This window comes from Somniosus microcephalus, chromosome 25 (assembly GCF_052327205.1).
Source record: "Somniosus microcephalus isolate GS21.2 chromosome 25, FLI_Smic_1.0, whole genome shotgun sequence".
Lineage (NCBI taxonomy): Eukaryota > Metazoa > Chordata > Chondrichthyes > Squaliformes > Somniosidae > Somniosus > Somniosus microcephalus.
In genome coordinates, this window is record NC_141011.1 from 31,425,841 (window position 1) to 31,444,738 (window position 18,898).

At 45.1% G+C, this 18,898-nt stretch overlaps 1 protein-coding gene across 6 annotated transcripts in view; it reads left to right on the forward strand.

The window, feature by feature from the left end:
- c1qtnf12 (C1q and TNF related 12) overlaps positions 1 to 18,898 on the forward strand; it is a 106,611-nt gene that overhangs the window by 45,941 nt on the left and 41,772 nt on the right. For all 6 annotated transcript variants that reach the window (XR_015073526.1, XR_015073525.1, XM_085967096.1 and 3 more), the window contains one exon: positions 14,451 to 14,559. Coding sequence is in view for 4 of the 6 variants with exons in the window: in XM_085967096.1 (XP_085823222.1) it covers positions 14,451 to 14,559 (109 nt within the window). In the remaining 2 variants the exon portion in view is untranslated. The remainder of the gene's footprint in view (positions 1 to 14,450; positions 14,560 to 18,898) is intronic.

Genomic DNA, 18,898 nt, shown 5'->3' on the forward strand with positions numbered 1-18,898 from the left:
TGGCCAATATTTATCCCTCAACCAACATCACTAAAACAGATTATCTGGTCATTATCACATTGATGTTTGTGGGATCTTGCTGTGCGCAAATTGGCTGCTGCATTTCCTATATTACAACAGTGACTACACTTCAAAAGTGCTTCTATTGGCTGTAAAGCGCTTTGAGACGTCCAGTGGTCGTGAAAGGTGCTATATAAATGCAAGTCTTTCTATCACGCAAGTCAAAATCTCCCGCTAAACAGCGCGGCCGCGCAGCCGTCTGGAGGTCCCGCGCAGGCCGCTCGCCGGCTTTTCAATGGAAATAACCGCGCAGGCGTGAAAAACTGAATGGGCCGCACTGCTCGTTAAAGGGTCCGCGCACCGAGAAAAATGACAGGGAACATCGACCCAAATCGTTTTTTTTATTTCTGTTGTGAATCGGAATGAAAATACAAAAAAAAACTTAGCTAAAGCTAAGTTTTATCCTGTTGAATTTGCCAGCCATATTATCTTAACTAGGTTTGTAAAAACATTGGGGAAAGAGTGGAAACAGAATTTGAAGTAGATAGATTTACTGCAGAGATAACATAAGGAAACGAGAGAGACCTGCAGAAATTTTGCAGAATATATAGGTGTGATGAAATTAAGGGATTAAGGCAATAGTTTGAGCTATTCCCATGGCGATGAATGAAGTTAATGACAGGACATTCACCTCACTACATGGAAAGGATTTAGTTGTGTTTGTATAATCAAGTTTGTTGTCTGACTAACTTGGAGAAGCCATCACATTAAGGAGGAACTTTTGTGATATAAATCAAGCTGCATTCTAGAAATACGATGAATATTAAATGGTTTCATGTTGTGAAGTTGTTAATGAGCGGATTATGAAATAAAATGGTATGATAATAACTGGGTTTCACTCTATCGTATTGCACTTCATTGTGGAAGGAAGCTCAAGTTAATTACACTGCGATGGTCAAGGTAATGAGATCTGCTGGAAGTCTGGTACAAACCTGCCTTCTATTGTCCCCAAGAGTTGACAGGATGATCTCCAGCAGTTAGTCAACAGTACAGAAATGTGTCAAAGCAATTATGGTGTCTAGAAAATTATACCATTCTGATACCATACACATGTAATATAATACGATTTTTGTAAAGTAGTGTGTAATTTTCTTCCCACACTCCAATTGGATGCTTAGAAAGACACTGCGGGCTTGACCAAACAAGAATAAACACATTTATAAGCAGCTTACTTTCACTGGTCAATAATGATTTAGTAAACCTTACTTCCACTGTACATTTTTACAGTTAGGCGAATAAGGCAAACCTGCTGGATGCTTTTTGTTCCTTTACATCCAGTGACTCCACTAAGGCATGTAGGTGAGGTGTAGGAGAAGACCCAGCGACAGACTGCAGCATCTAGGCTGCTGCCAGGGCAGTCTGGCCCAGCTGGCTGTCTGGCACCATGGCAGGCCTTGGTTGATATACTGTTATCCTGAGAGAGGGCAACATGTGCCGCTCCCATTGCGCTGTTGACACTGCCATAGGGCTGCGGCTCAACACTTCCACTGATCTACGGGGTGGGGTGGGGGCGGGGGAGCAGGCTGCAGCAGATCTGTGAAGCACTGAAACCCCTATCTATGCGGTTCCTCCACCCTGTCCGAGGCAGAAGGAGATGGTGGAGCCCAGAGTCTTTGTGGCGCCAGTATCCATGAGAGGTGCTGCTACAAGGAGAGTCCAAATGCAGCATTCCATTGAGGGGACCACACTCGATGGTTGACTTCAGAGTGCTGATGTCATGCGCAAGAACCCCACCCAAGTTGGTCGTGGACTCCTCCACATTCACCAACACGTTGCGGAAGCTCCCTGGCAGGCAGTCCCACGCATTCAGCAATTGCTGGCACACGGAAAGCATTTTCCTATTGAAGGCTGGATGTCTAAAGTCTGCACCTGTGTCCTCTTCAGCAGAGCTGGGATGTGAGCTTGTCCTCCGGTGAACCCTTTCCTGGGCTGTCTTGTACACCTGCATCTGCTCCTGCTCACCTGGGATCAGTGCGTCACTCAGTGCACACCCCTCCAACTCATTATCTGTGCCATGTGGGGTGGGCTTAATGTCCTGGTACCTGGAAGCGCGAGAGTGGGTGATGGTGTATCTTCGGGAGGTTTCTCCTCCCTTAGCCTGTGCGCCTATCGGTCCTGAGTTGTCTAAAAAGCCTCAAAAAAGGGCAGCTGGACAATTGTTAGCGCATAATGGCAAGGGTAAGCTGTAGCAGATGAGCGGCAGTGCAGTACAGCACCAGGTTGTCATGCTGTCTGTGTGTGATTGTTTGAGGAGAGAGAAAGGTAAGGGAAATAGCCAAATGCCGTTCTACACGTAGCCTCCAGCCTCGTCATCTTCACCGCTGCGTGTCTTCCTCTGCATATCATGTCCATGGCAGATTCTCCCAGTGGAGTGAGGGCTTCGAGGTTAGCCGGACCCCCCACTGGCTCGGGTCCTCTCCTGCAGGACAAGCTAACAAGCAACAATGGGAAGAGTGGGAGTGAACTCGGGAGTAGCCCTTGAAACAGCAACAACAACTTGTATTTATATAGCGCCTTTAACATAGTAAAACTTCCCAAGGCGCTGCACAGGAGTATTTTAAGACGAAAAAATTTGACACCGATCCACATAAGGATAAATTAGGGCAGGTGACCAAAAACTTGGTCAAAGAGGTAGGTTTTAAGGAGCCTCTTAAAGGAGGACTGATACCTGGAATGGCAGGAATGACGGATGAAGAGAGATTGGGTCGATTAGGCTTATAGTCGCTAGAGTTTAGAAGAATGAGAGGGGATCTCATTGAAACTTATAAAATTCTAACAGGACTAGACAGACTAGATGCAGGAAGGATGTTCCCGATGGCGGGGGAGTCCAGAACCAGGGGTCACAGTCTAAGGATAAGGGGTCCATTTAGGACTGAGATGAGGAGGAATTTCTTCACCCAGAGAGTGGTGAACCTGTGGAATTCTCTGCCACAGAAGGCAGTTGAGGCCAATTCATTAAATATATTCAAGAAGGAGTTAGATATATTTCATAAGGCTAAAGGGATCAAGGGCTATGGGGAGAAGGCAGGGACAGGGTACTGAATTTGGATGATCAGCCATGATCTCATTGAATGGCGGAGCAGGCTCGAGGGGCCGAATGGCCTACTCCTGCTCCTATCTTCTATGTTTCTATGAAAGAGAGGTAGCGAGCTGGAGAGGTTTAGGCAGGGAATTCCAGAGCTTAGGGCCTAGGCAACAGAGGCACGGCCACCAAAGGTTGAGCGATTATAATCAGGGATGCTCAAGAGGGCAGAATTAGAGGAGCACAGATACCTCAGGGGGGTTGTGGGGCTGGAGGAGATTACAGAGATAGGAAGGGGCGAGGCCATGGAGGGATTTGAAAACAAGGATGAGAATTTTGAAATCGAGGCGCTGCTTAATCGGGCACAGGGTGATGGGTTGTGCTGATGTGTGAGGCGGCTGCAGATAGTGTGCGTGCTGGGAGGGGGAAGCAGAAAGTTGTGAGCAAGAGGTGGTCATGTATAAGTAAAAGCCTCCAGTGTGAAAGCAGTTAGCAGAGCCTTGAAATGCATTCCAGTTGTAACCAGGTCACAGCAGAGTGTAGTTTGTGCCATTTCTGAGGGCAGTAGCAGGCGGTGAGTGTGTGATTGTAAGCAGAAGGAGGTGTGGTGCATTGTGACATTGTGGAGAAGATCCATGTGCAGTGGAGGATTGAAGAATTGGGAGTGCTTGGGGGGAAAGTATAGTGTTGCAAGGCATCATTCAGAGCAATAGATGGATAGAGAACTTGCTGTTCGGGTAAAGTCACTGGAGTTTTTGTGGCAACTTTTATAGATTAGTAGGATTCCCCCAGGTACAGGGTGTCATTGGTTGCTGTGTCAGCCGTGGCTCAGTGGGTAGCGCACTCGCCTCTGAGTCAGCAGGTTGTGGGTTCAAGTCCCACTCCCCAGGCTTGAGCACAAAAATCTAGGCTGACACTCCAGAGCAGTGCTGAGGGAGTGCTGCACTGTCGGAGGTGCCGTCTTTCGATTAGACATTAAACCGAGACTCCCTCATGTGGACGTAAAAGATCCCATGGCACTATTTCGAAGAAGAGCAGGGGAGTTCTCTCCGGTGTCCTGGGGCCAATATTTATCCCTCAATCAACATAACAAAAACAGATTATCTGGTCATTATCACATTGCTGTTTGTGGGAGCTTGCTGTGCGCAAATTGGCTGCCGCGTTTCCCACATTACAACAGTGACTACACGCCAAAAGTACTTCATTGGCTGTAAAGCGCTTTGAGATGTCTGGTGGTCGTGAAAGGCGCTACATAAATGCAAGTCTTCTTTTTTTGCCAATATGCACACATAGCCACAAATGCTACATGACGTGACTTTACTGCTGGAGCCGGATATTTAAGGCAGAGCACTGTACTCGGTGGATTGGATCCATGGATACCTTCTGCATTCCAGGCTGGTGACACCTCTCTGGAATCCAGGCGCAGCCGTGGAGACCAGGTATAATGAGACCCTTGGAGCATCTCGAGTTGTTACGGAGCAGATAATCAGAACTTTGAAGTCTCGCTTGGCATGAAGGAACAGGTCCTTCATCACCCATCATCAGGGAAAGGACGGGGGAGTGGGACTAGCTGAAATGCTCTTGCAGAGAGTTGGCACGGGCTCGACGGGCCGAATGGCCTCCATCTGTGCTGTAACCATTCTATGATTCTATTCTGTGATTCTAACTGTGGAATGGTTGGCCATGAAGGAAATGAAGTGATTCAGGAGAATGTGCTACCAGCAGCTTGAGAGCCATGCCAACTGTTTTCAACTGTACATCTAAGACCGTCAACCTCCCTGGATGAGCCCTCTCGATTGATTAATACTGAGCACTATTCTCCAGAGCTCAAAATCTTTTTACTATGATGGATGGTCTTTTCCCTGAAAGAGTCAGTCATGAAGATCAGAGATCCATATACTCAAACAGATCATACCACAGGCACAAACTGTGATGGACAATATTCCATTTTACTGGTAACAGAATTTCAGAACTACCTACTTCTGCTTACCACTGTCTCTACCTCGTGTTTAAAACCTCGCTTACTCATGCTCCTAACCTTCATCTTGGTGCTCCCGGACTGTCACAAAGTTGAGAGGTGGGTGGCTGGGTCTTCTTCCGCTGGAGCTTTAGAACACGGAGATGATGCTCCTCTCGGTGAACCTGACTTCCTTGAAGGACCTGCTCTCAGCTTCTCTCCTGTGGATAACCTTGCTCACTGGCAGCGGATGTTGAAGAGGAAGGTGCGCGCAATTTTGAACCACTAATTTAAACTCTCGATTTACCGGCACCTAAATAACCGGAAATCTCTGTTAACCGGCAAAATTCAGGAGTAGATTCAGGTAAGTTTTACTTCATATTAGTGGCCGTTCCTGAATCTGTGGCTGTGTAACCGGGGTTCCTGCACCTGTTGCTAAGCAACAGGGACGCCTGGATCTGTTGCTGTGTACCGGGCTCTTGCACCTTTTACAATACCTCTCTGTAATCCGGACTTTTTGATAAACCGGCACCACAGCGGTCCCGTTGGTGCCGGATAAAAAAGAGTTTCCTGTAGTTGGGAAATTCTCCTCAGCGCGTGCTTGTATATTCAATGTGCGCACCCAGGCGGTGGGATTCTCGGCCCTGAGTGCAAGGTCGGGAAGTGACCCCGTTGTGTTTTCTGTACGTATGCAAAGCTAAAGTAGGGTTAATTTTAGCATGGCTGGCTGGAACTGCTTCATCTGCTTGTCAGATGTTTATAAAGCTGGTTCAATTGTTCATTGAGCCAGGAAGACCACATTTTGGAGGTGTAAACAACAAATCATTCTGTGAATCATTCACTTTGGAACCAAGACTGTCAGAGACAAACCATCCAGTTGGGAAGAAAAGACGGCATTTTCTGGCTGCATTGAATTCACTGTGAGCTACGAGCAATTCAAAGGCATTTGAAGAACCTTGCAAAGAGACCGCAAGAGAGAGAGAGGGAGGATGAATTACACGGAGGTGAGATCAAAACAGAAAATGCTGGAAACACTCAGCAGGTCTGGCAGGATCTGTGGAGAGAGAAACAGAGTTAACGTTTCAGGTCGATGACCTTTCGTCAGAACTGGAAAAAGTTAGAGATGTAACAGGTTGTTAAGCAAGTACGGAGGCAGGGAAAGGGGGGAGGGGAGGAAGGAAGAAAAGGGAAGGTCTGTGACAGGGTGGAAGGCAGCAGAGATTAAATGACAAAAAGGGATGATGGTGCAAGGCGAAGGGATGGTCATCGAACAAATAAAGAAACAAAAGATGGGTCCAGAGGAGGTGTAAATGGGAATAGCAGAATCATTACCAGCGCCTGCTGTTTGAGAAAATGGGGGCAGTGGTTTATGATCTGAAATAGTTGAACTCGATGTTGAGTCCGGAAGGCTGTAAAGTGACTAATCTAGACTGCGTTCTCCCGGGAAGGGGAGCGACCGCTAACGCTGGCATGAGCAGTAGAATGTGGTGTAAAGAGACTTTCTATATTTACAGCTCAAGAAGCAGAGTGTAGCTTCAAAAGGCCTGCCTCTTTAGTGCAGCTAGTGTATAGAATTGTGTGTGATTTACCTGTGAATATCACTGTAAATATACCTAATAACTTGTGTTGGAGACTAAACTGAACTGAAGAGAGGTGTATCAAGATTTCCATCTTCTGGAGTGATGTGGAGCAAAGTAAAGGTGCAGCAAGCACTGGCAAACTAGGATTGGTTGGGGCAGAAATCCAAGAGATTGCTACTTCTAGATCATAATAGGGTATTGATAAAGGAAATGCAGTGGATGTTGTGTATATGGATATTGAAAAGTATTCGATAAGGTGCTGTATAGGAGCTTTTTGATAAAATTAAGGCACACAGTATTAAATAGAATACGGCAGCGTGGATAGGAAGTTGGTTAAAGTACAGAAAACAGAGAGTAGTTGTTAATGGATCTCTTTTTTGGACTTGGGTTGCAAGCAGTGGTGTATTTCAGGGCTCCGTGTTGGGACCATTGCTCTTCTGAACATATATAAATGATCTGGACTTGGTTATGGGGCCAAAATAATCAACATTTGCAAAATACATAAAAATAGCAAAAGTGACTAACTGTGCAAAGGATTGTAAGATCCCACAGATAGATTACTGATTTCAGCAAATAAGTGTCAGAGAAACTTAATGCAGAAAAATGTGAGATGATACATTTTGGGAGGAAGAAAAAGGAGAGGATATTTACACTAAATGATAAAAGTTTTAAAGGGGTTGAGTAAACAGAGAGACTTAGGAGTTCAGATACACAGTGGGATCCTAGGTTTAATAAATAGGAGAATAGAGTACAAAAGGAAAGAGTAGAATGGAATAAAGTTCAGTAACAACATTGTATTAAAATTCAATTAAATTCAATATGAAGCTCAAATTGAGACCCCATTGGGTGGGAGTAGTAGGAATAATGGTACCTTCGAGACAAAGAGTTAAACCTTCACCGGAACCCAAAGTTTTGCGACTGCTTCGTAAAATTGAAACTTATCTCAGAAACTATTGAGGGTCATTTGATCACAGGGAAAAAATATAATCACACACTATTTTGATGCCAGCGTTAAGTATTCGCTCCCATGCCTAGGAGAATGCAGTCTAGACTCACTTCTATGTAATTCATCCTCCCTCTCTTGCAGTCCTTTTGCAAGGTGCTTTAAATGTCTTTGATTTGCTTGCAGCTCACAGTGCAGCCAGAAAATGCAGTCATTTCTTCCCCTTCACTACCACGATTGTTTAATTGTCTGCAAATTTCTCCTTTTCTAGTACTTATCCAGTACCCTTTCAAAAGTTACTATTGCATCTGCTTCCACCGCCCTTTCAGGCAGTGCATTCCCGATCATAACAACTCGCTGCGTGAAAAACAATTCTCCTCATTTCCCTGCTGGATTTTTTGCCAATTCTCTTAAATCTGTGTCTTCTGGTTAACAACACTCCTGCCAGTCAAAACAGTTTCTCCCCTATCTACTCTTATCAAAACCCCTCCTAATTCTGAACACCTCTATTAAATCTCCCCTTAACCTTCTCTGCTCTAAGGAGAGCAATCACAGCTTCTCTAGTCTCTCCACGTAACTGAAGTCCCTCATCCCTGGTACCATTCTGGTAAATCTCTTCTGCACCCTCTTCCAAGGCCTCGACACCCTTCCTAAAGTGTGCTGCCTACTGTTGGACACAATATACCAGCTGAGGCCTCATCAGTGATTTATAAAGGTTTATCATAACTTTCTTACTTTTGTACTCTGTGTCTCTATTTATGAAGCCAAGGATCCCGTATGCTTTTCTAACAACCTGATCAACTTATCCTGCCACCGTCAAAGATTTATGAACTTTAGGTTTCTGTTCCTGCATCCTTTTTAAAATTGCACCATTTAGTTTATATTGCCTCTCCTCGTCTTTTTCTTCCAAAAAGGCATCACTTCACACTCCTCTGCATTCAGTTTCATCCGCCACGTGTCTGCCCATTTGACCAGTCTGTTCATGTCCTCCTGAAGTCTGCTACTATCCTCCTCACTGTTCACTGCATCTCCAAGCTTTTTAAAATGCGTTTTGAAAAAGATTTTGTTGCCATGTTTGTCTCAGCAACAGAAATTTCTAATGCCCAGAATAAGGATTTTTTTTAAATGAAACGATAAAATGACATATGTGAATGATGCTGCATCACGCACTATCCTGACTGGGCATTTACTGCCGCAGCCTCATTGTTGCTGGAATTCCCCACCTATCATCATCGTGAGAAGATTTTCTCTTCTCCTTAGGTAGTCCCTATGAACCAAGGATGACTTGCTTCCACATTAAAAATGAGTTCTCAGGTGACTGATGAGTCCAATGCGGGACCTACAGTCTCTGTCACAGGTGGGGCAGACGGTGGTTGAAGGGGCGGGTGGGTGGGGTGCTTGGGTTGACGTGCTCTCCTTGCGCTTGCTCCCGGCGAAGAGACTCGAAGTGTTCGGTGCCTTCCCGGATGCTTCTCCTCTACTTTGTGCGGTCTTGGGCCAGGGATTCCCAGGTGTCGGTGGGGATGTTGCACTTTTTCAAGGAGGCTTTGAGGGTGTTCTTGAAGCGTTTCCTCTGCCCACCTGGGGCTCACTTGCCGGGAGAAGACCAGCCACACAGGCACTGCAGCGATTCAAGGCATCGGCTCACCACAACCTTCTCGTGGCAGCTGGTGATGTAAGTGCAGCCTTGCCACGCCCCGAGGAAAAACATCTTTTGGTGTCTTTTAATACCTGGATACGGAATTTTCATTTCAAATCTTCAGCTTCAGCCTGTTCCGAAAGCTCGGGCTCTGACTGGATATTTTCGCCTCACGACAGTTGTTCACAGCTTTCGATCACATCTGTTGACATAATAAAACTCACTACGCACTTGGTTTGAGTATAAAGCAAGGCTTTAATCAACTTGTTTCAGAACATGGAGGTCTAGTTGTACTTCACTAGTTCCTGTCTTACAAAATGTCCCTGGCAAGCTGGGCCCACGCCCGAGTATTTATACTCCTTGGACGGCGCCACCAGCTGGCCGTCCAGTGTTATTTCATGAGTAGTGTCAGGGTTGCTATCACGGAGCCGTGTAGACACAGGGCCGTGCTGTCCGGGCGAGGCTGGTTCTGGACCCAAGTGCAGACAGATGAGGCGAGAAGCAGATATGCAGTCTTAAATAACAGTACTTTACTAGAATCACACAGGTAAACAATACAAACATAGAAGCTCAAGACAAGCTACCACATAGACAAATGGCTAGTCAAGATAGGAACTCAAGACAAGCTACCGTGAGGCAACCGGCTTGTCAAGACTGAGCTCAAGACAAGCTACCACAGGGCAACCGGCTTGTCCAAAACTGAGCACCTAGTCAAGACAGAGCACTTTGTCAAGACTGACTCCCTTGTCAGGACTGAGCCCAGAGGGAAGAAACCACAGAACTTAAATACAAGCAAAAACAGGTGAAACCAATAAGCCAGATGAAAGGCAGTTAAGTAATAAACAGGAGAAACAAGTAACAATTAACAAAGGGAAACAAACAAGTGAAGGTGCCATCTAGGGGTTACTGAAGGAACTGACCGGCACCCTCAAGTAGTTTCTTTGAGGATGAGATTTATGACACCCGTGCAATCTGGGCATGTGCAGTGTGCCAAATTTCTCAGCATGCAATCGGTGCCTTGGCATGACTGGATAGTTAGATGGGACCTGTCCCCTTGTCCTGTGAGGAACTGAGAATTTCTTTGCTTTATCCAAAAATACTTGGCAATGAACCTGGAGATTACATTTTTGAAGCTTTATTTCAGTCAAGTCTGGCATTTATTAACACATGCAGGTTTTTATTTCCTATTATGGACTCCTCAGAGACAGGAAGTGCCTGTGATCATCAGCCTCTGTTATTGTTAGTGGTTAGAAAAGGAAATGGAGGTTGCTTATAGAGAACGAATTTTTTCCATCACTTACCTATTTATTACCATTGAAAATTAAAAAATCTTTCTTCAGAAACACGTTTCGAGGCTTAAAACAATTACACCTTATATAAAAACTTGAAGTTGCAAAAATGATGAACTTCTGAGTATTTTATGAGGTAATTTTTGTCTATGGAAATTTATTATTTATTAAAGACCGTATAAATTGGCAATCTGGCTGCACTAAAGGGCATTTGGTTCATTCTATGCTCCTGGCACATGCCAGGAATGCATATTCAGAAATTGTGCATCCCCCAGCCCATTGTTCTCTATCTATTTAATTTTAAGGAGCAGATAGTTTACCTCTAAATGTCTTAAGGTAGGAACGTGATGTCAGACTCGTAATTGGGGTGGAGGGAACCTGAGGGCACACAAGGGGCTGTGATGGGTTGGTAAGAAGATTGATGGGTGGGAACATGTTGGGGTGGCAGGGGAGGGGAATAGGATCTGATGGTTTGAAAGTGGCTAAGGCAGTTTGTGACCCGTTCTTCTGGCCCCCTCGCCCACAAGGCTAGTTAGACCCTGCTCCCTCTCAATACTTCCAGAACACAGCATTCCCCATTACTGCCAGACACTGCCACCATAATACTCCAGAACCTCCTCCCCAGTCCTGCTGGATGCCAGAACACTCCTCTCTAGACATCACCCTTCATCCTCACATGTGTGCTCATAAACCCTGAGACTGCATGCCAAATACTAGGACCCATCTCCCAATGATTCCAGATCTAAGGACCTGCTCCATTGTTCATAGAACCTCCTCGCCAGTGTTCCTGGAACCCTAGGAATTCCCTCCTAGTGCTCTCAGACTCTGGTACTCTCTTCCAATCATGGTTGACCCTGATATTCCATCCCAGTACCTCCTCAAATGCTGAAAACTGGTGTTAGTGCTTATCCTGTATATGAGCAGCATTTTAATCTCATTTGCCTGCCCTGATCCCATATCCCTTTCATGTCTTGATAAAGGGTTTTGACCCGAAACGTCGACTCTAATTTCTCTCCATGGATGTTGCCTGGCCTGCTGAGTTTTTCCAGCATTTTCTGTTATTTCCCTTTCATCCCTCTTTCCTTCAAACACCTATCTAATCTATTCTTAAATGGTGACCTGGTCTTTGCTTCAATCACTAACTCTAGCAGTGCACAGTCTGTTTTTATCTACCCTGTTCATCCCTTCATTATGTTAAACGTCTCGATCAAATCACCCTGTAATCTCCTATGTTCTAATGAAAACAGCCCCAATTCTCAGGTCTTTCTTCATATTTGTATTTCCTCATGCAAAGGACCTTTCTACTGAATCTGTGCTGTACCTTCTCTATTACCTCAACACCCTTACGATAGTGTGGAGCCCAGAACTGCGCACAGTGCTCAGCAGCGCAACCTAGTGCTGGGAGGACCGAGAGTTAAGTTACAGTTAAAAGTGATACCCAAACTTTGCACTCAGGCATGTCACGCAGGGGTGACAAAATTATGACATAGGAATCGAGTGTGGTAAGCAGGAACTGCACACCAGACACAACGGCCTGGAGTTTCCGCTCCATTGTGCTCGTTATCCTCGGTGCAATTCCCCCGAGAGCGACGTAACCCGCGCAAAAAATCATGGAATTTTAAGCGCAAATTGAGTTCAGCGCAACTCGAGTTTCTGCAAAGCCATTGCGCTAGAAGCAGGCCCCTCCCACAAAACTGGCCACCTCTCCAGGGTGATTTAATCACCATTGGGAGTTTCTGCTAATTGCGCTCGTTTGCAGGTCTTCGAGGAGACGCCAAAAATTAAGCTGGAACCTTTGGGCGCGAGGACACTAATACAGGTTGAGCGTTCCTGAATCCGGCAACCTCAGGACCGAGGCTGAGCCGGGTTTTCTTGTTTTTCCGGACTTTGGAATGTGTTTCTGATGTCCGAAGTCTGGAAATATCGCAACCTGGGCTCGGGCGTTTCCGGACTTTGGACATCAGAAACACGTTCCGAGTCCGGAAATGCCTGGGCCCAGGTTGCGGTTTGACAGGGTGTCCGGATTCCGGATCATTTTACGGATTCCGGACGACCCTGCCACCAATCGCCCGGATTCCGGAACATTCCGGATTCTGTAACTCTGGATTTTGGACGCTCAACCTGTAGGTACATCTTGAAAGGTTGTGAATGAGATTTAAAAAAAAAATTTTACTAAGGAACTGATGACTGTAACCCCAATCAAACCAGAAAAGAGTTTTGTCTATTTTTTTTAACGTCATTTTCAGTCATTTAAAATTGAGTTACTCACAGGTGGTGGATTGACACTGTGATTTAAAAATGCTTATTTTTTTGTGATAAACTCATTTTCAGCTATATTAGCCAACCTTCACCCAGTCACCACTCTTAAATATATCAAGGGACATTTTATAAATCACATTTGTTTTTCAAAAATTAGGTTTTAAAACACTGCCCGGTTGCGATGGTTCGTGGCAGATTTTGCGTCTGGCAATATGCAAATGAGGTTCCGCTGCATTTTGGCCGCAGTTCGCGCCGGAATCACCGATTGCGCCAAAGCAGAAACTCTACCCCAACATTTTAAATGTAGATGGACAGATGTTAGATATCGCAGTTCACTCGGGCACCTCACGAGCACGGCAGATGGAGGTTTAGTCATTCGTTTTTACTGAAGATGTTCTGTAATAAGAAACAGGTTATGAGGGCTTCTTTTGAGTCTGGTAGCCCCGGCTGACTGCTAAAGAAGTCAGGGGTAGGATCCTTTCAGTACTGCTCTGAAAGCACTGTTGTATATTTTGAGATTATTTACATAGGGGGTGATTTTGTGAATGGGGGCGCGTTGGAGGCGGAACTGCTGCTTGTTGGGTCTTAGTCCCGCCTCCATCGACTTGTGGCCAACCCACGCTATTTTCCCTTGATTGACCTTGTTATGCCCGCCCAGCGGGCTTAGCAGGCCAATTAAGGGGAAGCCGGTTACAGAGAACGTCAGCGTATGACGTTTCATCTGTCAAAATGAATTGTCATCATTTGACAGCTCTGTGAAGCTGTCAAACACTGACATTCTCTGTAGTTTGATGAGCTCTTGTATTCAAGACTCCTCAAATCTCTTTTGTGAGCAGAAATTAGATGGTTGTTGCATTGGAGATGTGGGGAGTCTCTGGTTCCCCAACTGTTGAAGCCTGCAGGAAGAAACAAAGGTAAGTAAACATTTTCTATCACTTTTCACTCACCTCACATACTTACCTCTCCACACTTGCACCCATCACTTACCTTCACAGCGCACTTTTGCAACCCGCAGACCCACTGCTCGCCTCGGTGACCCTGACGGGGTTTCCCGACGTCGGGAAGCCAGCGCTTGTGTGGGTAAAATGGGGATAATCCTCTTAACTGCTTGTTAACTACCTGTTAACAGGCAGTTAAGAGGCTGTAGTCCCCTTCCCGCCTCCAGGAAACGGGACCCGGCGCGGGTCGGCTACCCACCCCCGGGGAAGATGGCACGGAGGCGGGCTGGGGGCTGAATGAGCACCCGCCCCCCAATTCTGCCATTTTCCCGGCAGTCCCACCCCCAACGCGCCCCCATTGACAAGATCGCGGCCAGAGTGTTTGTGCTTACCTAAAAACAGGAAAATATTAAGGGTACAGGAATGAGAAAGTAATGTTATATCTTGGTTAGGTTACAAATTGATGAAGGATGTGTCTGTGCTTAGCTGCAAATGAAATACAGTATCAAAAAAAGTCAAGCAGAGCTTGGAAATTACTACTGGCAAAATTAGAAACCGCTTATCATGCTCTTTTGCCTGCTACAGTAGAGCCACTAACCTACTTTCAAATAAATCCGTTGATACCTCATTAAAATACCAGACACAGGAACTTTATAAGAAGGTGCCAAGCGTTTGTTGCTGGCATCATTTATAGGCAATGCTTTTTTACATTGCTTTCACTTAACATCTTTACAAATCCATGTTGCTTTGTTTTTTTCAATAGCCACTTGCAAAAGGTGCATTCCTGAGAGGATCTGGTATGAATCTGTCGACTGGGCGATTTACAGCACCAATAACTGGCATCTACCAGTTTTCGGCCAACGTACACATTGGTAAGTGTCCACTCGGAGCTCAGCGTTTTTATAATAGATGCTTATTTAACAGGGAAATAGTAATTTATGCCCCTTAATTTGTGGACGCGTCCGTGTAACAACAGTGACTCCACTTCAAGAGTAATTCATTCGGCTGTGAAGTGCTTCGGGAAATTCTGAAGACACAGTAAGATGCCATATCAATGCAAGTTGGTTCTTTATTGATTGTATATGTGGCGTTTCGAAAGAAGGAGCTTTAGACATCCGTGATTCAACAGCGGGCCATGATAAAGAATTAAAGCCTGAGATTACTGCTGACTGACAATGTCCTGTCAATTTACTGCATAGAATATATGTTAACGAACTGTTGTGTCTCCTTGTGTTCTTATACTATATATATATTACAGACACTTTTAGTTCATTTTAGTTAGTGCTTTTACTTAGCTGTATTTCTTGCTTTGTTACAGTGCTGCCGCATGGTGCGGAATGCTACAAGATGTCCGACGCAGCACTGTGCACTGCCCGTGCACAGTGTGCCACATAGCAATATAACTACACCATACCAAAGTAGTTCCATACCAAAGTAGTTCCATTTAACGATGTGATACTATAACAATGTAACATCCCTCTTTCTCAAAAAACTAAAACATGAAATTTAACAATTTAAATTAACAAATATTATATCTAAACTATTATTATCAACTACAAAGAATCGTGAGTTTTTTTTTATTCGCGATATCGCTTAGGTGGTTGGATGTTGTCCCTCCATCTTGTGGATTTGGTGGTGACCATTCCTCTCTGCGGTGTTTTGGTGTGTTCCGCTCTCGTTGTTGTTGCTGTCGCCTTTGGAGTTGGAGTGTGCATGCTCGTGGTTGTTTGATTTGTAGCGCTTGTTTCTGGTGTTGTACTGCTTGTGGTAGCTGGTGTTGTCAATGTTGCTGCTGTTGTCTGCTGCTTATCCAGTTCAGGTGAAGGTCTGATGTGGAGTCTGTTCCGTCTGTGTTGGTTACCAGGTTCAGTCTCTACGAAGTAGGATCTTGGAGTATCAGCTTTTCCAATGACCTTGGCTGGATTCCAGGTTTTCAACACCGGGTCTTGCACATGCACTGATTATCCATTCAGCAATTCTGGTAGCTTCTTTGCATGTTTATCATAATGTTTGCTTCCTATGATTTGTACTTCTGCCAACTTTTGTCTGACGTCCTCCTGGTCCTGGGGAGGATGTATTTTTGCTGGTAGTGTAGTCTTAAACTTCCTCCCATTCAGCAACTCCGCAGGTGATTTCATGTCTGCTTTCAGTGGTATTGATCTGAGTGATAGGAGGGCAAGGTCTTGGTCTTCCCCCATCTCACTACTTTTGATGAGAGTTCTCTTGACAGTCTGGATCTGTCTTTCGATGAACTCGTGTCCCCTTGGGAAATGTGGGGATGAGGTTACTATTTTGAACCCATACTTTTCTGCCAGAGCTCTGAATTCACTCGATGTGAACTGGGTTCCATTGTCACAGATTACCTTTTCCGGGACTCCTTGTTCAGCAAACAAGCTCTTTGCAATCCTGGTGGTAGTTGTGGCTCTCAAGTCTTTCATCCTTCTCACAAAAGGAAACTTGGAATAGTAATCTGCCACTATGAGATACCATTCTTGATTGCACATGAAGAGATCTGCCCCAACAGCGTGTCATGGTCTTGATGGTATTTCACTAGGTATCATCTCCTCTTTCTGTTGTGCATTTCTGTATTTCTGGCATATACCACATGCAGAGACCATCTGTTCGATATTTTTGTACATGCCTATCCAGTATACAGCTGATCTGGCTCTCAGCTTGCATTTCTCCATTCCCATGTGGCCTTCATGTATGAGATGGAGAAGTTGTGTCTGCATCATCTTTGGCACGATGATCCTCGATCCAGCAAGGAGAATACCGTCTTCTACTGCAATATCGTCTTTAATCATCCAGTATTGATGAATTGTCACCTGTACCTGCTGGATTCTCTCCGGCCACCCCTGTATTACTTGTTGTGTGAGTAGTTGCAATTCCTCATCTTTGCTAGTCTCATCTCTGATTTGACTAAGCTTTGTAGGGGTAACATTCACTAGGTGGTGGAGTTTTACTGTTAGGCCCTCCACCTCGTGTTTCTCATATGGTGACAATCGAGACAACGCATCTGCTTGCACCATTTCCTTTCCTGGCTTATATTTAAGCGTGAAGTCATAGCTTTGGAGCCTTAGAAGTAGTCTTTGCAGTCTTGCAGGCGCTTTGCACAGATTCTTCTTATAGATCTGTTCTAGTGGACGATGGTCACTCTCTATTGTAAATCGCCTGCCATACAGGTATGTATGGAATTTCTCGCATCCGTACACTACTGCTAATAGTTCTCTTTCTATGTTGGCGTATCTTGTCTCGGCTGACGTCAAGGCCTTTGATGCGAAAGCTATCGGCTTTCCTTCCTGCACCAGAGCTGCCCCTAGTCCTCTGGTAGAAGTGTCTACTTGCAGAGTGACTGGTTTTCTTCTGTCATAATATGACAGACTTGTTTCTTTGCACAACAGTTCTTTAAGTTGTTTGAAATTCCTTTCGTGTGATTCAGACCACTGGTATTCAGCGTCTTCTTTCAATAGCTCTCTGAGATTTGTTGTATGTTCCGACATGTGTGGGATGAAAGAACTCATGTATTGGACCAAGCCGAGGTAACTCCTCAGCTCTTTCTTGTCTTTGGGTGGTTTCATTTCAGCAATCGCTGCAATCTTCTCTGGATTTGGCTTGACTCCCTCTGGTGTATAAATCATACCGAAGAATTGGCATTCCTTGACTTTAACTATGCACTTATCTGCATTTAACTTGATGCCAGCCTTCCTGGTACTCTCTATGGCCTCATGTAAGTGCATGTCATGGTCTCTTTCATCTGCTCCATAGATCTGAATATCATCAGCTATTCCTATAGCTCCTTCACAGCCTCTGTATGTCTCGTCTATTTTCTGTTGAAAGATATCTTGACTGACCTTTAACCCGAATGGTAGCCGCAGGAATTTGTAACGCCCAAATGGTGTGTTGAATGTTGTCAGTGTTGTTGATTCCTCATCCAACTTCACGTTCCAATATCCATTTCTGGCATCTAGTTTTGAGAAAACCTTGACTCCTGCCAGTGATGGTGTAATCTCCTCTAGCGTTGTGGTGGGATAGTGGTCCCTCTTTATCGCCTGGTTTAGATCTTTGGGGTCCAAACATATTCTGAGACGCCCGTTTGGCTTTTCTCATACCACAATTGAGTTTACCCAGTCTGTGGGTTCAGTGACCTTTACGATCACTCCCTTTTCTTCCATCTCCTTTAGCTCTCTTTCAAGCTTTGTCTTCAGCTCGATGGGTACTTTTCATGGAGCATAGATAACGGGCTTTACCTCTGGATCGATGGTGATGTGGTATTGGAAATCTCCAAAACATCCCACTGTATCATCGAAACATTCCGGATACATGTCTATCAAGTCTTTTTTACTCTTGATTTGTGGGCAGTTCTCCAGTGGGGTGTTGCTGTCTATCTTCAGTGGCATTTCCGTCAGCTCGTGATGCACTGAGATCAATCTCAACTTCTCGCAGCTGTTTAATCCCAGGATCGCTGGCCCCTCAGTGTCGGTGACATAGAACATGCAGTTGATCTTTCTTTTATGTGTCCCTTTGATAAAGGTTATTCCGAGTTGTTTAATCTCACTCCCCCCGTATGCTGTCAGCGTGACATTACTTGCCTTTAAACAACCATTTTTCGGGTAGCCATCTTCTCTCAGGTTTTCGGGAAAGATCTGCTGGTACAGTCTCAATGGGAGAATGTTGCTCTGAGCCCCTGTGTCCAGCTTCAACTTTAAGTTGATGGTTGTGGGCCGACCTTTGACCTTTTTTTTTATTTGGATGATGGTGTGCAATTCTCTCCTCGGAGTATTTTCTGCTCTGGACATCTCGTGAAGCTGTATCTTTATGGTTTCGATGTTCAGTGCATTGTCGTGATCATCATCATCATCCTGCTCATCCATGGCATGGATATTGTGTTTCTTTCTCTGGTTCTGCTGTCCGCCTTTGTTTTTGATGTATGTTCCTTCTTTCTTCATTCTACACCTCTTTTCCCAGTGGTTTAGTTTGCCACATGCATTGCAACTTGTTCCATATGCTGGACATTTCCTCTTGTCTGTGTAATCGTGCGGTCTTCCACAATTTCTGCACATGTTTCCCCCGTTGTTATGTGCATGTCTTTGTGTGTTATACTTTTCTCTCACTGCATCCACTCTGTTGTCCATCTCAGAAGCCGTCCGTATGTCAGCCGTTTGAGAAATAAGCGTTTTCATTTGCTGCTTCATGGCTTCATGAGCTCTCGCA